Source organism: Suillus discolor (genome assembly GCF_016758755.1).
Source record: "Suillus discolor strain FC423 chromosome Unknown F5147scaffold_1, whole genome shotgun sequence".
Taxonomy (NCBI): Eukaryota; Fungi; Basidiomycota; class Agaricomycetes; order Boletales; family Suillaceae; genus Suillus; species Suillus discolor.
Window position 1 is genome coordinate 1,730,857 of NW_024541248.1, and position 17,386 is coordinate 1,748,242.

Here is a 17,386-nt window from a genome sequence, read left to right on the forward strand (position 1 = left end):
GGTAAGTGACAGCAGATGCGAAGGTGCTCAAATAATAACTAAATGTGCCGAGATGCCGACATATGTGGTTACACTTGGGGTCATTCAATTATCGGTAAGGTTAACACATGGAGGACGGTTTTCCCTCAGTGTCAGCTAGCGGTCCTGTCGGCTCGAGATTCATCTCTCAAAACGACCTAGAGGAGGCAAAGACTCGCAGAGACGAACAGTGGAAAGCAGCATATGCCAGGTGCGCAGCAGATACAGCCTTGACTCAAAGTACAACGACACATGAAGCTATACTAGGCTCGGACAGGTTCCTCCGCCGCAGCCTGTGGAAGATTCATTCGATGGTCGAAGTCTAGCAGAGGTGAGTGGCAGTGCTTTTGCCTCCAGTGTTCACTCGAAATCGAACCGTGAATAGAAATTAGCTGCGAACAGGGTACGTTACTACAGCTGCTCTTCATTTGGTGGATTCATAGGTGGATTAGGCCGCGAAGCAGGAAGAATGGGAGGAGAAGACGAAATTAGGCAAGTCGGAATGATATCTTTTCATGGTGATCTTGACTTGCCCAATTGTAGCAAATCAATTTCGAGCACTAGAAGAGGACGAGATCATGTTTCTAGATTCCATCAGAGAAAAGCAGGCCGAAGAAGAACGCCTCCGGAAAGCACAGGACGGCGAGGAGCTTTCAGACTTCAGAAAGTATGTCTCCGTTGATTATTTCTCCGTCGCTGACATTGAGAATCCGCAAAGAGCTGTTGCAGCTAGGGAAAATGACCTCAACAAGCCTACGCAGCCTATGGCACAACCACGAAAACAGAGTGATGATACTCCGGAGAAGCCTAAAGCTCCCGTGGTGATGTCCAAGAAAGATGTCAAGAAATCATTGAAGGGTGTTGTAGTGAAGAAGAGACCCAAGTCTAATGTTCCAACACCCAGCGAACCGAAGGCGAAGGAATCAATCAAGAACATCGATGAGGATGCACCACCAGTCACAAAACGTCGCAAGATATCCGAATCATGACATCCATCGTAATTCCATCTCCCGACTTTCCTGTAGTTGTCATTGTGGATTTGTTCGTTGTAGCATCATCTAATTCAAGAACACGCTGCTCAGTCTTGATATTCCATTGCCTTCTAGATACAACACCAGAAGCATGCATGATATATGCTCATTTGTCTTCTCCGTGGGTCAGGTCTCATCCTCCCCGAGCTGTCGGTGTCGGTGTCCATCGCACACGGTTGAGATCCCTTTCCCCAGTCTGTCTCGTTTCCCAGCTAGACATTCGACCCATCGCCTCCGCCCTTCTCGCTGCTGCAGTACCCATCGTAGTTCTATCCAACAATCTTTTTGCTGCAGGTGTCAGATTGCCAGGTGCGTCAGCTCTCCGCGGAGTCCAACTTGGAGGGCCCATAGAACCTGACTTTGAGGAACTTCCTCGGGCTGGTGTACGTCCGATAATTGGGGTCGGCCCCCCAAGGAGAATAGCTTTCGCGCGAAGGCTTTTTGAAGCATGTGAGGATAACCTGTGAGATAATGCCTCGCGGCTCGACGGCGCAGCAATATGGAAAGGTGTGCTAGGCAGTGGCAAGGCTTCTGCTGGATCATCGGACTTTGACAATATCCGTGGAGTTGCATTTAGGGTCCCCCATGTCATGAGCTGATTAACGGCAGAAGGGCCCAGCTCAGCAGCGGTAGGTGAAGGCAGGCTGGGTACAAGCGAAAATTCATTCATGGGGGACCGCGGTCGATCTAGTGAGGTGGTTAGAAGAAAAAAATCGACCGACGTGGAATAGAACTTACACGGCGTGCCAGTGATGGCGGCATCAATTCGACTGCGAGTGGGACTTGGCGGAGCAGATGCAGCTCGCGACTGAGAATCCCCTTCATCTTGTTCTGTTAGACGTGTATTCACATGCGTTATGATACCGAGATCATCGCTTGCTTTAGCTTTCGATGTACGCGGGTGGTACGGAGACATGTCGGCATCAGGGGAGAACATGAGAGAATTGCGAGCCTGGAATCCAGTACCTCAGCCATAAAATGAAAACTGAAAATATCATCTGAGCCAAACGCACCTTGAAATTCCAGCCATCAACACCAGCCGGACGAGTATCTTTCCTTGGCGCCATAACGTCCATAGGCTCGCCTTCCTCGGCCGCTTCACTGAGGATGGCCACCTCCTTTCCCTTTCCCTTATCATTGTCCTTCGCATCTTGATTTTTACCTTCAGGTTCCTTCGACGACTCTCCACTTTGCGTGATGAGTCCTGCGACATCAGGGGCCTTGATTACAAACTTCTCTTTCACACCTGGTGCTTGAGAAGGCTCAATCATCATCCTCTCCCTCGCCTCAATCATCCTATCCCTCTGATCCTCGACTCTCTTCTGTGCCTCCCATGCCCAACCCCACCTCTCCTTCCTTTTCCGGTTCTCCTCATCCATAATCTGTGTAAAGCTAGCGTTGTCTTCCGAGGTGTACCGTGCCTGGAAGTTGTCTAGACTCATGCTTGTATTATACCGCGGGCGTTTCGTCACTGGCTCCCCGCGTGGCGTGTGTAGCGGTGTCTCGGATGCACCAGCACCGTAGGGCGTTGCGGACGGCGTCTGCCACGGTCGTCCGTGGTAGGTGGCGGGGGTACTGTTAACTTCTTGTAATCTACGCACGGATGCGTTGATCAAGTGGGGGTCTCTCGATGTCACAGCATCAAGGTATTCATTGGTCGCGTCGAGATGCACGAGAGAAGGGAAGAAGTCTCTCGCTATGATGTGAGACAAGGCTGCTGTGTACTCATCTTCTTCGAGTACTTGTTGAGAATTTAGCGAGCGAGATGATTCAGATGGACCGGGGGTAGACATTTATACAGGGAGTGTGGGTAATGATACTCGTGTACAGTCCAAATAGACTTCAGTCACTGAAATTTCAATGCAGTGAACGTCACTCCCGAAGGGGAGAGGCATTGTCATTGTGGTTACGTAAATGATCATTAAGAATAATTCACACAATTCCGCAGAGAAAAATAAAATGACAGATGGGAGGAAAAAAATACGAGCACAGATCGGCTGCAGAAATAAACAAGTAATGTATCATGGCACCAGCGGAAGTGGGGAGAAGCGCGAAGTGTTGCTGGTAAATGGGTATTCGTTCTGTTTGTGTTCATGAATGTCATACGAGGCATGGATCAGCAGGTACACCCTGCAGAATAGTTCGCGAAAACGAGTGAGCATGGAGTAATGGTCCTCGAGACCCAAAATGCAAAATGCGTGTAGTCTAAACGTTCATCAGGGTGCGCCACTCCAAAGTCAGCATAGCATATCAGACGGAAAATGAGAGATTCAGGAAGAAAAGTCAAGAAGTGCCGCCACGTCCAAAGTTGAGCACGTTGCTCCCAGACCTGCCCCGAGGTTTCTTGTCAGGTTCTAGCAAACCGCTATTGTCCTGACTAGGAAGCTCCAATCCGCCGCTCTTCCACGCACCGGTGATACCCGCAGGTCGACCAATCCTACTCTGTGACAATATCGAGGCACTGCTGGCGGAGGATGGGATCCTAGAGGATGCCCGAACTGTAACATTGGAGTGCGACAAAGGGAGCTGTGGTGGCGATCTCAAGTCCTTCTGAACTTTGCCACTGTATGAGAACGGTCGTTCACGAGGGCGGAACTCTGAATCCGAAGAAGGCGTAGGTGACCCAGCATTGCTAGAACCTATAGAGGAACGTTTCGGTTGACTATATGGACCGCCGTGCGGACCAGTCCCTGGTCCGCTGGACTTCTTGTAGCCAGTGACTCCTGGACGGGAGATCGGAATGGGAAGAAAAGTGGGAGTTGCGGGGCGAGATGAAGGAGTAGGGATGGAACTCATTGTTGCAGTAGTGCTGAGGCTTGCTCCGGAGAGGCGTGATTGAGGTCGACGACTATGGGACATTGTGCTTTGGCCAAATTGACTGGGCTTGGAAAAAATAGGAGATGATACTGATAAAGGAACTCCACAGCGAAAAGCGCTGGGGGGTGAGGGACTAGATGAGCGTCCGTGTTCCCTCTCAGCATCCTTATTTGGAGAGGGAGTAGTATCGTCCATAATGAGAACCCATCCTGAATTATCAGGGTTGGGAGTGGTCGCACCACTCGCCAAAACAGTGTCTACGCCAAGCCGCTGTGGAGTCGGTCTTCCAAGTTTGTTGTCCGGTATCACAGGACGTGTAAAGGTACTCTTGGTTGACAATGTAGAGGATATAGTAGATGTGGAGGCCATCGTGGACATTGTCGCTCCCTGCCGCCCAGCATTGCTGCCCATCCGTAAGCGAGGAACACGTGTATGAATCTTCTGTTCTAGATTCCTGACACGAGCACGCATTTCGGAAACCATTTGAACACCCTTGCTTCTGGATGCCATCATGGGTATGGCAGTGATGTTGGATACGCTAGAACTGGCAGTAACAGCGGCAGGCCGTGGGACAAGGGCAGGAGTCCGAGGAGAGTTGCGTGAAGCAGCAAGGGTTGGAAGGGTGTTCGAACGAGTCATTGATGAAGGTGAGGAAGTATTAGGGTTATGTTTGCTCAGCTGGAAACCTGCGCGCTGGAGTAAGACGGACTGTCCATAATTTGAGTTGGCAGCGGTAGAAGGCGGGCGAGTAGGGGTAGGAATAGAGGATTTCTCGTTGGAAGAAAGATCAGATAGTTCAAGATCCGGCGGCGGCGGAGTACTAAGCAGATTGTCATCCGATGAAGCCGTCGAAAGAGGAGGGAATAGTGATGAAGCGGTAGTGGAACCCGAAGTTTCGGTCAAAATGCTCGGTGCCCTAGAGCGAGCAGCTATCAGCTGATCCTTGAGGATAGAAATTTCTACAGATGAATCTAGCAGAAAAGTGTAAGTGCTCTATCCCCATGCAGATCAAGATAACATACCTCGTAGCTCATCCTTGACACGTTGTAGTTCTTCCTCCAAATTAGCCTTGTCAAAGAGTTCATGCTCGAGTAATATCTTTTCCTCCAGCGCCTTGGAATATCTTGCTTCTATATCCGCCAGACTCGACGCGACCACGCGCTCATTTCTCTCGAGGTCATCATTGCCCAACTCCAGGTCGCGCAATCTGACCTTCAATTTCTGAGACTCCTGCCTGAGTGTATCTAACTCTCGTTGCAGGGAAGTGGTGGTTGTATTGTGCGTGGTCTGTAGCGATATGAATTTGGACTTTGTGAAGGGTTGATTAGCGGACTGGGTTCGGAAGACGCGTGGAGAAATACCTTCCATTCGTCTCGGTCTAATTCTGTCTTTGCGACCTTGACTTTGAGATCCTGCTGTGCCTTCTCTGTACGGTCTATTTCCTTGATTAACTCCTCCTCAAGCTCTTTACTAGAAGTGTGAAATTCATCGAGTTCGGCACGAGTCTCTGCCAGCATATCGGCGACCTCATTGTACTTCGCTTTCCAGTTCGTGGAGGAGTAACTGTTTTGAGAACATTGTTAGGAAACCAGATTGAGTGTGGCAAAAAGGGCATGAGTACTCTAACTGGTTGTCTTCTAAGGAGGCCATTATTGGATCTCTGCGTAGGGCATCTGTAGGAGACAGAACGGCCGTCATGAACCCTGTAAAGAAATAAAGTACAACCTAGAAACACAACCACTAGAAAATATCAAAGGAGAAAGGAAAATTGGTGGAAACAGGAGAAATGCTTGCAATTTGGTTCTTGACTTGTACACTTCTATGTAACATTTGGTTGACCCGTGCCACACTTTGATTACATAATTCAAAGATCTAATTTACAAAGTCTCAGGTTTCGCGCACTTGCGCTTTTCTATTCGACCTGTCTTAGGACACCTCATTTCTTGCCATGAAACAGGATCCATTGATGCCCCTAGATTGTCGGTTAGAATTCGTACACGGTGGAACCAAGGACTCTTACCAGCTTCACTGGTGGCAAAAATGACACCGAGGTCGTTGCGTGCAGTAGTGATGTAGTAACTGCGAGCATCACCAAGAGAAATCTGCGATGATTGAGCAAATCATTAATGACCGTGTTCACTGGATTAACTTACCACTACACCCTTGACGACATCTCCTCCACGAAAACAATCGCTGATCTTCACCTTGTCTTTCTCGGTAGCTCTAACATCTTGAGTGCGTATAACACCATTAAATTCTTCACCAGCCGGTAGAGGGACGCCATCAACAACTGAAATGGATACCATCGCCTGCAAAGGTGACAGACGAGTGACGGTCCCTAGTACGACCGAATTTTCTGCCGGTGGATGTGATCGTACGCGAGATATTGCCAGGGTCTGCACACATTGAAAATCGAGTATGATTTGATCGTCAAGAGAATTAACCAACAGATCCTTCGTAATGTGCGACACCAACTAGGCTCGCTCTAACTTGCCCATCTTTCAAGTATAAACCTCCTCCAAGTTTTGGTACTGGACCACGGGAAAGGGATGCCGGTTGACCTGGGAGTAAGATATCGGATGCCATGGGAAATCAATTGATGAAGCCGAAAGCGAGCAGCTGCCGTGGAACGATGTACAAGGGAAAAGTCGGGAGACCAAGTATTAATTAAGTTAACTCGCGTCGTTCGATCTGGTTTGTCGTTATTTGGCTGTGACATACTTCAAAAATCTCAGCCCACTCTGACTATACTTCCGCTCTCGAGGAATCGTGCTTCTGCTCCTTCAGCAACAATGGCCTCCTCTTCTATCGCTCGCGTCCTTTCACGGCGTATGGTTCTTATTTCTTCATGCTGCTCACAACTAACATCATTAATAGAGATGCACATTTCTGCACGGAGACATGCCCTGACCAAGTTCTCCATGCCTGCCATGAGTCCCACAATGACCGAGGGTGGTATCGCCTCCTGGAAAAAGGCGGAGGGTGAAACATTTGCTGCCGGTGATGTGCTGCTCGAGATTGTGCGTTCACCTAACCTTGTCCTTGCTTCTGTTCCGTTCCTCATGTCTTGTTCACAGGAAACGGACAAGGCTACCATCGACGTAGAGGCTCAGGAGGACGGTATTCTTGCCAAGATTATCGTACGTCAGCTTCAAGCTTGAAGTTTTCATCCTCTCATATTGCCTTGCGCACCTTTAGGCTCCGGATGGTTCAAAAAATGTTGCTGTCGGCTCGCCCATTGCTATCATGGCTGAAGAAGGCGACGACCTGTCAGGTGCGACTCAATTGGCTTCCGAGCCTTCGGCCGCACCTCCTTCCCCACCTAATATGGAAAGCACACCTGAGCCTCCCAAAGCTGAGGAGGCTCCCAAGCTTACTCCATCCCAGGCCAAGCCTGAGCTTGCCAAGGGCGAACGGATATTCGCATCCCCCATTGCAAAAAAGATCGCTTTGGAACGCGGCATCCCATTGGCTCAAGTCAAGGGCACTGGTCCTGAGGGACGCATCATCCGAGAGGACATTGAGAAGTACCAACCACCTGCGACAGCAGCCTCAGCGGTCGCTGCCACTTCTTCAGCACCTGCCGCTTCCCTTCCAGAATACACAGACACCCCAGTTACAAATATGCGACGCGTCATTGGCTCACGTCTCACCCAGTCCAAGCAAGAGCTGCCACACTACTACCTTACCGTCCAGATCAACATGGACAAGACGATGAAACTCCGGGAGGTCTTCAACAAAACACTTGGCGAGAAAGACAAAGCTGCTAAGCTCAGCGTCAACGACTTCATACTCAAGGCCGTTGCATGTGCATTGAATGACGTACCCGAGGCTAACTCGGCATGGCTCGGAGAGGTCATCCGACAGTGCGTACTTCTGCGGACACAAATGTATAAGATCTGATTCACCTTGCCCTCAGATACAAGAAGGCCGATATCTCAGTTGCTGTCGCAACTCCCACTGGCCTGATTACACCTATTGTGAAGGATGTCGGTTCTAAAGGATTGGCAACCATCTCTAGTGAAGCGAAAGCTCTCGCCAAAAAGGCTCGGGATGGCAAGCTCGCTCCTCAAGAATATCAGGTAAGTGACATACATTCCTGCTGACTGAATGAAATTCATTGTTTCGATAGGGTGGCACGTTCACGGTGTCCAACCTTGGCATGTACGATATCGAACACTTCACTGCTATCATCAACCCTCCCCAATCGTGCATCCTTGCCGTTGGCACCACGAAGCCAACAATCGTCCCAGCTCCTGAGGAGGAGCGTGGTTTCAAGACTGTGAACATGATGAAAGCGACACTGAGCTCGGACCACCGGACAGTCGATGGTGCTGTGGGCGCTCGCTGGATGACTGCGTTCAAAGGTTACCTTGAGAATCCACTCACATTCATGCTCTAAAAGTACAATGTCTTCGGGTCTTTGAGGTCTGCCCATTGTTTCTAGACTAGATTACATTCATTACATGCACGCGTTATTTTTCTGTTGACTTGCGTGATGAAAGCATAAAGCCTTAAAATTGTGCACCTGCGGGGTTTGTGTGCTCCCCTAGTGTTCAAGTTCTAGACCCACGGAAGTCGGAAGATGGTTCGACTCATTCCTTCGCAGAGCCGAAGTCTTACTATCAGTACACCCCCTGAGACTTGTTCGCGACCACTTGCTAACTCTCCGGGTTGTTCAATTTTCCCCCGAACTGATCGACGGCAGTTCTGGAATGGCGCACGATAACAAATTCAACAAGTTGAATGAGTACCTCGTCGAAACTCTGGGGCAACTGCTCGAGGCGAAAAAGGAAGCTACTGTCATGCGCGAGAGACTCGCAGATTTAGAAGCAAACCTGACCGAACGCGACCGGCTGAACGCATTGAAGCAAAGTGAAAATGATGAGGTATGTAGGCGCGATCTCTTTGACGTTCCTCTCGCCCAATCATCTACAGCTTCGTGTCAGAAACACGAAACTCGAATTTGAGATGACGCAGTTGCAGAACGTGGTATGTCGAATACATACTATTGATCCGATTGCTAGTAGAATACTCTATGTACTGACGCGTTCGCCGTTGTCAGAATGCAGCACTACAGCTTGCAACGAAAGATCGCGATGCGTTACATGAACAATTGAAAGTGTCCAAGACGGATGTCACTAGGCAGCAAGAGAGGGTGATTTTGAAACTAAATAATCGATTCGACGCAGCCTAACACATGTTTCAGGCCAATACACTAGAGAAACGACTTCAGGAGTTAAATAACGAAAAAACAGCCTTGGCGCGCGAGCTTCAAGCAGCTGCACGAATTGTACGCGTGAATGTAGGTCCATTTTTATCTAACATATTATCCCACAGCAACTAATACTCCATGCAGATTGGCGTGAATACAAATCCTCTCCCAACTCCCCGTAGCACGCCCAATGGCGCCAGATTACCAGTCGTACTGGGGCCCTCGACAGCTGGCCCATCTCGTGACCGAAACTTGAAGGAAGAACAAAATGTTTCGGTGGATATTTTTGCAGTACATCCTCCCTCTCAGTTACCACCTCCTCGAAAGCGAGCTATCGAGAACGCGCCGCAACTCATTCCTGACCTTGCGGATGGTGGAACTGTATGCTTTACAAGACCCTTTATAACAACTCACATTGGGGGAGGGTCGCAAGCTCTCATTTCAAAGTAGGCTCTTAACTTATGTGTTTGATCAACCTTGATGGCTTCAGCTTATGAACTCTTCAGCATCGCAACGCCAAAGTCTCTAGCCCTAAAATTCGGTATAACAAGCTACCTTTGCCCGAACTTGTGGGAGAATCCTTGGTGTCCAACAAACCCTGGCATGGCTGGGTACATGTTTGTTGGCTTAGGGGAAGAGATTCATAACTTTGTTCAGCCGGAGGTACATGAACTCTTTGTTGGGGTTGAGAAAACCAAATACAGACTTATGGGCCGGTATCGGGCCCATCGTGTTGAACCCTTGACTATTGAAGAATGGCTGACGCTCCCGGAAAAAGTAAGTATAATTAGCCTCGAAGTCATCCGAGTCATCCCTTAATTTTGGCCTATCAGGTTCGATTCAAGTACTGCGAAACCACACAACGAAAAGCGAAAGACTCACGTTCCGTCGAGGGCATAAAGGCTGCTTATGAGCGTGGTGAACTTCGTGCTCCCTGCGTCAAATTGACATGTCTTGATTTTAAGGAGGACCTCTACAAGAAACTGAAGGCACGAAAAATGGGACATAACAACATCAACCCCTCGTCATCTCAGCGTTCGATTAAACAGGAATTGCCTGTCACACGCTCGTCACAAAAACGCCGCCGCATTGAAGAGATCATCAACGTTGACGAGTCCTCCATGGACTCTGACAGCGACTCTTCCGAATACGTAGGGTAGTATTAGATACCTACTTACATAATTCGCATCAATCGTTCCGAGTCATCATCGACGGCGACTAGTACTGCGGCATACTCTAGTCCACAAGGCCTAATAACTTTGTATCATAGCTTCGATTCCTTTTTCCTGTGACTGTACTTTTACCAGACCTTGAAGCACGAGAACTAGATAGACATCTTGAACAATGCCAGGCCGTCGTCGCGAGTCTCCGCTCAAGAATCCAAGTTGAGATTAATGTGTTTTATGACGAACAACACTCACCGACTTCGTCAGGCAGGGCCTATATCGCACTAGGATTAGAGGGGTCAGCTAACAAACTCGGGGCAGGAGTCATCAAACATGCTGTCGACGGATCGACCGAAGTGCTCTCTAACGTTAGGCACACTTACATCACACCTCCTGGGGAGGGATTTCTCCCTCGAGATACTGCCCAGCACCATCGAGAATGGGCGTTAACGGTGATTAAAGATGCAGTTGCAAAAGCTAAGATTACGATGCATGACCTCGACTGTATATGTTATACCAAAGGTCAGCTGGATCCCTTTTGAAGTTTCGTGTTTGAATGATCCTCCAGGCCCTGGCATGGGTGCACCTCTGCAGTCTGTTGCTCTAGTTGCTCGCACCCTCTCATTGTTGTACGAGAAGCCCCTTGTTGGTGTCAATCATTGTGTCGGACGTAGGTATATCCAATCACGGTGTGCAACTTTCACTGATGTTGTCAAACAAGATATTGAAATGGGACGGCAAGTCACTGGAGCTCAGAATCCAGTGGTACTATACGTGTCTGGTGGCAACACACAGGTCATCGCATATTCACGGCAATGCTACCGGATCTTTGGAGAAACACTCGATATAGCTGTTGGAAACTGCCTTGACAGGTTTGCCAGAGTAATAAACCTGAGCAACGACCCAAGTCCAGGATATAACATTGAGCAAGAGGCGAAGAAGTGTTTTACTTTCTTTCTGTTCGTGGTATTTTCATTGACTTCGCGTACACGCAGGGGAAAACGACTCGTCCCGTTACCTTACACTACCAAGGGGATGGATGTTAGCTTGTCTGGCATACTGACTTCGATCGAAGCCTACACATCTGACCGTCGGTACCGGGCTCAAGGCGAACCTGATGAAGAGTCAGAAGATATTATCAGGCCCGCGGATCTCTGTTTCTCCCTTCAAGAGACGGTGTTCTCCATGCTTGTTGAAATCACAGAACGAGCGATGGCTCATATCGGGAGTAGAGAGGTTCTTATCGTCGGAGGAGTTGGCTGTAAGATATTTGTTCTAACCCGTTATGGCCAACCTGATTTATCCACCTGAAGGTAATGAACGACTGCAGGAAATGATGGGCATCATGGCACAAGAGCGAGGTGGATTGGTGTTTGCAACCGATGAGCGGTTAGTTTTTGAAGCACTAATGACATGGTTTTCTTATTCACGAACTTGTAGTTTCTGTATCGATAACGGCATCATGATTGCTCAGGCTGGTCTACTGAGCTACCGCATGGGATATCAGACACCTCTTGCAAAGAGCACCTGTACGCAAAGGTTGGTGCCTCAATATTATGGAGTCGTCTTGCAGAAAGTAATTTTTGTATTCAAGATTCCGGACCGACGAAGTGCATGTCGCATGGCGACCCTGAACATGTGAACCCCTACCTATTCTACATTAAAATATCGTCAGTATCTGTCTGTATTGTTACTGTGCAACGTTCGCCAGCACCAGCCCCCAGTCCTCAGGTTCCCCTTTCATCTCTTGGCCGAGCTGATCTAGCCTCTGCCACCACCACCTGTGACTCTTTGCGTACTCTCCTGTGTCATCTTCAGATACCCTGGCTTGCCAAGGCTTGTCAGCCAAAATGTAGTGAAGGCATCTGATCTCCTCGTCTCTCCACAGCGGTTTGTGAATTAACATCAATGTCTTGAGTGCATTGTAACACCATGGAAGAGGTTTCCACTTTCCTCTAAATAAATCTGACAGGAGGTCTTGGTCTGGGAATGACCAAGTTGACACTAGAGGTGAAGTGTAAAGGTGGCTGCGGACAGTTTCTGCAAGAGCCAGGGAAGGATTGAGAACCACGATGCCGGAGTTTAGCTGGGTGTGGGGACGCGGGTTTGCTTCTGTAATGAGCACTGGAGTAGTCAAACCAGAGGGGTGGATCAACGGAGTATATGCGCAATTCTCGGGAACCCTGGAAGACTAAATATGAGGTATTATGATGGCAGATAAGTCAAATGGCATACCAATCAGCAGGATAGTGGGGCAGTTTGCGTGGGTTACAAGCACACACATGCGCAGCAGCTATCCAGTTATTTGGGAGATCGATGTCAAATAACTCGTCCATATTACGCATCACAATCATGTCGGCATCCATGAGGACGACGCGCTATGCTCAAAACACGTGTAAGTCATGAACACTGCAAAATCTGAACTAGATACTTCATATTCCTTCAGTTCAAATGCCCTTTATCTTACAATGAGTGGTCCATCAGTTCCATAACTGATCTGCACGGACCTCAGCTTCGTCCATGTATCAGCGAATCTTGCGTCATGCGTTGAAAGTGAATGCTTTCCCTCTGGAGGGCGCAGTGATTCAACAGGCCTCATGGAAATTCCCCTTCGCTCCAGAACACTCCGAACATCCTGGGGTAGCGTAGGAGTGACCATGACAATAAGAGGGAACGCAGATTCCACAGATCTAAGGGTATAATCGAGCACCAGAACGCCAGGTAAATAGCTGGTTGCTGTGAGTAGAGTCACATACGCCGCCCTTCTAGCCATCGCGATTGATATTACTGGGGAAAGGGAAGGGAGCGACGGAGCCAAGATAAAGCGGAAATATTGATAATTGCTCAAATATACTACCCAAAAGATTGGACAGTCGGAGGTTGCGGCCCTACTTAATTACTGATAGCGCATTCTAAATTTGGATCAATCTGCACCCGCGTTTTCACTACCTTGGCGCTAAAAAAACTTGAAGGATATCTCCCTCCCACACAAGGACCCTTGACGATGAACCTGATGCTAGAAGTTGAAATCGTTGAGGACCTTCGCGAGTATACATATCAACTTTGATAACCTTGGGGAGTTTTTGAGGAAAGCTGCGAGCTTCGCTGCCATACGGCGGCATACCTAGCTGACCGGGGCAGGCGGATGGGCAGAGACAGGGAAGGAGGAAATTGACATTGTCCGCTTAAGACGGAGCCCAAAACCGGGCGGCAGGCAGCGGGCGCTGTGTGGTGGCGTGATGTAGGTGACGAGCAGTAGGTGGGCAGGTTTGTCATATAAGCTCTGCTTCAATCACTCAGATTTGATCCCAGACACAGACTTGTGGTCCGCCCGGACATGCGCCCAAACTGGCCGTATCTTCAGCACAAACGTTCGAGGATTGTGTATGTTAGACTTCGCCACCGCAACACGAGACCTCGCGTGTATGATCTTGGCATGGGGTCCAAAATCAAGCTCAAGTTAGGGTCGAGCTAGAACGAGGTGTGCAGGCACATTTCAAGTCACGGTGTTCAAACTCCAGCCCTGTTAGGGTTCCTTAAGTTACTTGGAACAAGTAGATCAAGGCCGCTCCTGGCGTCCCTGTTCTCCACTCCCACCTTGAGGGCCAGGCTGTCATTTCTGTTTCGCAGATAGTCGAGTTACTCATATTCTCATACATGTAAGATAGGGCACCTCGCCGATCACGGTTTCTCCCTCGAAAACATCGTAACTATGTCCATGCAAGAGATCACTTTGCCACACGAACGTCAACATGTTGGGTTTTGCAAGTCCTTCGCTTATTCCGAGGTTCGACCTTAGGTCATTGTCAAGTTTATATGAATGGTGATGGGGCTTCCTTCATTTGATCTTTTCCACCCATTTCGGGGTAGACAGGCACTGCCGATGCTACCTAACAAGAGGGTCGGACTGGCAGTATCTAGCCCAAGAACCAGTAACAGCCACCGGTGACGCAGGGTGACTCTTCAAGTTGTCAGCCGTGTGATTGTCGATATACTTATGACCTTTCCGTCGATAGCGAGTTATCGAGGACAGTGATTTGTGTCATCGAATGGAAAAGTATGGCCCAAACTCGGCACGATGTCGTACAATTTTCGTTAGGATACCACAAGTTCACAACCCTTAGAGGTCAACGAGATTCCGATGTGCCCTATAAGTATCGTACGTTGGTGAGCAGCAGCAGTCCATCCATCCCTCACTCTCTGAATTCGCCATTTAATCTGCACATTTTCATGTCAAAACTAGAAGAATATCTCTATGCTCTTAACTGGAATAACAGCATATCGGGTTCGTCAGAGCTTGTTGGACATGAATCATTGTGCTGAACTTCGTCATTTCCAGTTGCAATCATTACCCTGATATCCTATGACTACGGTCAGTAGCTTTCATGAACCCTGCAGTACGGTTGAGCGTAATATCATCTAGTGCTTCAATTTGGGAAAGAGGTAAGGAGGGGGTTGTTTCGTTATCTCCGAGTACTCATGATCATATATCGCAGGTCACGTTCGTTTGGGTTAGAGTTCAACCCCAATGATATGAAGTTCCGGAACTGACCTGTTATGCAGCAAAGGCAGTGGTCAGTGATGACATATCTATACCTTGTTGTGAGCTCCACCCTGCCAAAGTGCTTCATGGTTTCCCATTTTCGTTGCTATGTCAGGTTCGATATTTTGGTCTTGTCATTGCAATGTACGTCGCGGTGTTTGTATCCTTCGGATGGTACGTTGTATGTTGACGCTGACGTCTAGGATTTGCGCCACCTGTACGTGACGTCATACCAAATGAGCCATCATTGACTGACCAGCACTAGGGGGAGGTCTATTCTATATACCTGAAGCAGTGAGTATATCGTTCCTTTCCTTAGAGGGTTCTAGGTTGACCCAGATTCAGCCGTACGTCACAAGTTCGTTTTACAGCTAGCCTGATCTGCTGCTGACATCTTGTTTAGTTGTGAGTGTATCGTATTCAACTGAGACTAGCTTTGCTAATCATCAAATTGAAATAGGTTATGGTATATTCGTGTTCATGGAATGGGGTTTTTCTGCATATTTTTGCTTGGCGGAAGGTATGTCATATCCATACAGTCTCGCACCTTTGCGCTTCCCATTTTTACATTTGCAGTCATTCTCATCTGGCGTCTTTACGCCCTGCACAACCGATCTAAGCTCATACTTTATGTTCTACTGGGGTTGCTCCTACCTATCGTCGCGCTCTATATAGCGGTGGCTGCATTTTTATGGAGCCAGCCTTCGAAGATCTCTGGTGAATTTATATTTTGATTGAATTCTTTGAAAGCTGATGCCTGTTGTACAGTTCAAGAAATCAGAATAACCCCAAATATCAAGTACTGCACGGCTGTCTTCCACACTGGGCCTATGCCTGCGATCTACGCTTCCATCCCTGTCATATGCTATGATATTTTCTTGGTTGTTCTCGCCATTGCCGTCCTCAAGAAGCACCTGAAAGAACGAAAGGAACTTAAAATGAAGCCTAACACCTACGTAGTGATGATCGTCCGATATCATGTCATATACTTTGTCCTGTAAGTTCCCTTCGTTCGTTGTGTTCTCTGAAAGCATTCATTAAATCATGCTAGGAATTTGGCAACTCAAATCGTCATGGCGATAGTATGGGCCCACCTTACGGTATGATTTTTTGCGGTTTCACAGATATATGTTCTAATGTATGCATGCAAAAGACGGTGATGCTGGGTCTTGTACTATTGTTCAAGGATACCGCGCCATTGATTATCGTGCCACGTCTTATCATCAGCATTTGGGACACGCATGCCAATGAAGACTGCGTACACATCAGTACAATGTTCGAGGATTGTGTCTGTTTGTCTTTGCCACCGGAATTGGAGCAGCCCGAGGTTGACTCTTGTGTATGATATTCCAAATCGAGGAAGGAGGTAGAGCATCAGGAAAAACCTCCGTGCTAATTTAGATACCACGGCCCTATGGGCATTCCAGGACATCACATTTACCTCCATGTGTTGTTCACGTCATCGTCTATCGTATACCGAGATACCCAGGTTACACTGCGATTTATTTATCTCACTATTGTGATTAGGTTTCCTTTATGCTTATTTATCAACGTAGCACAACACGCACGACACATAAAATAAGTCAGACAGAGCCTAACAAGATCTCATACCATTAGGATACAATATTACATGACTGTACATCTCAAAATCATAACTGTGTGGCAGTGTATGTTCCAGTAAACAATCATTGCCATCAGGAAAATGTCAGTGTCCTTTTGTGCCTTATTCTACTAAGTAAACTATGTAACATCAGGAAAAAGTGTTCAAGCCTTTTTAGCTAAAATAAGCTAAAATAAGCTGAAAAAGATTCAAAAGCTGAAAAAGCTCAAATGGCAAAGTGCCTTCTTTCTGAGCTACTTTACGAGCACCAAAGCTACTTTAGCCAGCAGAATTTCCTATAAACAAAAATGTACATTTAATGCAATGCTCTAGTGAATCTCTGACATCTTGCTTTTTGGGCTTTTTGAGCTTTTCAAAGCTTAAAAAGCTAGTTATGCTGGTGAGCATTACAAAAAGCTGAAAAGCCACTGTATTTCTAATATAGCTTTACTGGACAAAAAAAAGTGTAATAAAAGTAATAGAAAGCAATCTAACTGTGCCTCTACTTCCTCTTTCTAGCTGCCATTAGCACTTTGGTGCCTTCCTCCATTGCATTGAAATCAATCTTGCTGTTAGTAATGCTATCACCTTCATCTAGAAATGTGGCAATATCCTTGCAATGCTCCCTGTCTAACATTAGTACGTATGTCTTTCAAATCAAAATGCATAGCTTACCTTAACACGTCCTGCAGCTCCAGTTTGATGAGATCATAGTATGTTGGAGAGTCTTTCTTGAACTTCTTAAGCAAGTCCATATAGTAGCATCATCTAGAAAAAAACAAAGTTAGCTAGACCTTTGAGAAATCAATTAAAATGTGTACTCAGGGCCATAGGTAGCATCAGTGAAGTGCACTATTCCCTTGATGCTGCAGGTATCTCTGATTCCTTTGAAAGCGCACTTTATCTATTGAGAAAATGGTGAAAGAAAGGTATCAGGAGAGATACTAGAACTTACTGCTGTTGCACAGATGCTAAGAAGAGGGTCAGGCAACTCAA

At 47.7% G+C, this 17,386-nt stretch overlaps 9 protein-coding genes across 9 annotated transcripts; 5 read left to right on the forward strand and 4 right to left on the reverse strand.

The window, feature by feature from the left end:
• Position 1: 1 nt before the first annotated feature.
• F5147DRAFT_664081 (N-terminal domain of NEFA-interacting nuclear protein NIP30-domain-containing protein) lies at positions 2–1,075 on the forward strand. The gene is made up of 6 exons (XM_041434970.1): positions 2–229; positions 286–349; positions 404–421; positions 471–510; positions 562–685; positions 737–1,075. The coding sequence occupies exons 1-6, from the start codon at positions 108–110 to the stop codon at positions 1,005–1,007; spliced, it is 639 nt and encodes a 212-aa protein (XP_041300406.1). The 5' UTR covers positions 2–107; the 3' UTR covers positions 1,008–1,075.
• On the reverse strand, positions 1,076–2,901 carry F5147DRAFT_832176 (nuclear protein DGCR14). The gene is made up of 3 exons (XM_041443799.1): positions 2,063–2,901; positions 1,788–2,001; positions 1,076–1,736 (listed from the first exon to the last, which is right to left on the reverse strand). The coding sequence occupies exons 1-3, from the start codon at positions 2,840–2,842 to the stop codon at positions 1,183–1,185; spliced, it is 1,548 nt and encodes a 515-aa protein (XP_041300407.1). The 5' UTR covers positions 2,843–2,901; the 3' UTR covers positions 1,076–1,182.
• On the reverse strand, positions 2,902–5,670 carry F5147DRAFT_664083 (uncharacterized protein). Its single transcript, XM_041434971.1, has 4 exons — positions 5,488–5,670; positions 5,228–5,429; positions 4,889–5,174; positions 2,902–4,837 (listed from the first exon to the last, which is right to left on the reverse strand). The coding sequence occupies exons 1-4, from the start codon at positions 5,562–5,564 to the stop codon at positions 3,333–3,335; spliced, it is 2,070 nt and encodes a 689-aa protein (XP_041300408.1). The 5' UTR covers positions 5,565–5,670; the 3' UTR covers positions 2,902–3,332.
• Positions 5,671–5,695: 25 nt separating this feature from the next.
• Positions 5,696–6,509, reverse strand: F5147DRAFT_664085 (uncharacterized protein). Its single transcript, XM_041434972.1, has 4 exons — positions 6,315–6,509; positions 6,020–6,262; positions 5,887–5,968; positions 5,696–5,838 (listed from the first exon to the last, which is right to left on the reverse strand). Exons 1-4 carry the CDS (start codon positions 6,450–6,452, stop codon positions 5,744–5,746), a joined length of 558 nt encoding a protein of 185 aa, XP_041300409.1. The 5' UTR covers positions 6,453–6,509; the 3' UTR covers positions 5,696–5,743.
• On the forward strand, positions 6,501–8,350 carry F5147DRAFT_749925 (dihydrolipoamide acetyltransferase). The gene is made up of 6 exons (XM_041440148.1): positions 6,501–6,695; positions 6,744–6,886; positions 6,944–7,006; positions 7,065–7,732; positions 7,786–7,948; positions 7,999–8,350. Exons 1-6 carry the CDS (start codon positions 6,659–6,661, stop codon positions 8,266–8,268), a joined length of 1,344 nt encoding a protein of 447 aa, XP_041300410.1. The 5' UTR covers positions 6,501–6,658; the 3' UTR covers positions 8,269–8,350.
• Positions 8,351–8,455: 105 nt separating this feature from the next.
• On the forward strand, positions 8,456–10,475 carry F5147DRAFT_15954 (uncharacterized protein). Its single transcript, XM_041428336.1, has 7 exons — positions 8,456–8,755; positions 8,805–8,858; positions 8,932–9,024; positions 9,076–9,171; positions 9,226–9,527; positions 9,588–9,858; positions 9,915–10,475. The coding sequence occupies exons 1-7, from the start codon at positions 8,582–8,584 to the stop codon at positions 10,239–10,241; spliced, it is 1,317 nt and encodes a 438-aa protein (XP_041300411.1). The 5' UTR covers positions 8,456–8,581; the 3' UTR covers positions 10,242–10,475.
• F5147DRAFT_563433 (peptidase M22 glycoprotease) lies at positions 10,426–11,881 on the forward strand (the record flags this gene model as incomplete). The annotated part of the gene is made up of 8 exons (XM_041430673.1): positions 10,426–10,465; positions 10,515–10,769; positions 10,816–10,917; positions 10,969–11,188; positions 11,243–11,508; positions 11,561–11,636; positions 11,688–11,786; positions 11,842–11,881. The coding sequence occupies 8 exons, from the start codon at positions 10,426–10,428 to the stop codon at positions 11,879–11,881; spliced, it is 1,098 nt and encodes a 365-aa protein (XP_041300412.1).
• Positions 11,882–11,937: 56 nt separating this feature from the next.
• On the reverse strand, positions 11,938–13,020 carry F5147DRAFT_766901 (glycosyltransferase family 8 protein; the record flags this gene model as incomplete). Its single annotated transcript, XM_041440815.1, has 4 exons — positions 11,938–12,430; positions 12,483–12,625; positions 12,679–12,703; positions 12,755–13,020. 4 exons carry the CDS (start codon positions 13,018–13,020, stop codon positions 11,938–11,940), a joined length of 927 nt encoding a protein of 308 aa, XP_041300413.1.
• Positions 13,021–14,477: 1,457 nt separating this feature from the next.
• F5147DRAFT_766902 (uncharacterized protein) lies at positions 14,478–16,135 on the forward strand (the record flags this gene model as incomplete). The annotated part of the gene is made up of 14 exons (XM_041440816.1): positions 14,478–14,532; positions 14,587–14,619; positions 14,671–14,690; positions 14,744–14,758; positions 14,811–14,849; positions 14,906–14,934; positions 14,994–15,007; positions 15,056–15,084; positions 15,136–15,148; positions 15,194–15,310; positions 15,367–15,507; positions 15,559–15,787; positions 15,842–15,890; positions 15,944–16,135. 14 exons carry the CDS (start codon positions 14,478–14,480, stop codon positions 16,133–16,135), a joined length of 975 nt encoding a protein of 324 aa, XP_041300414.1.
• Between the last annotated feature and the right edge of the window lie 1,251 nt (positions 16,136–17,386).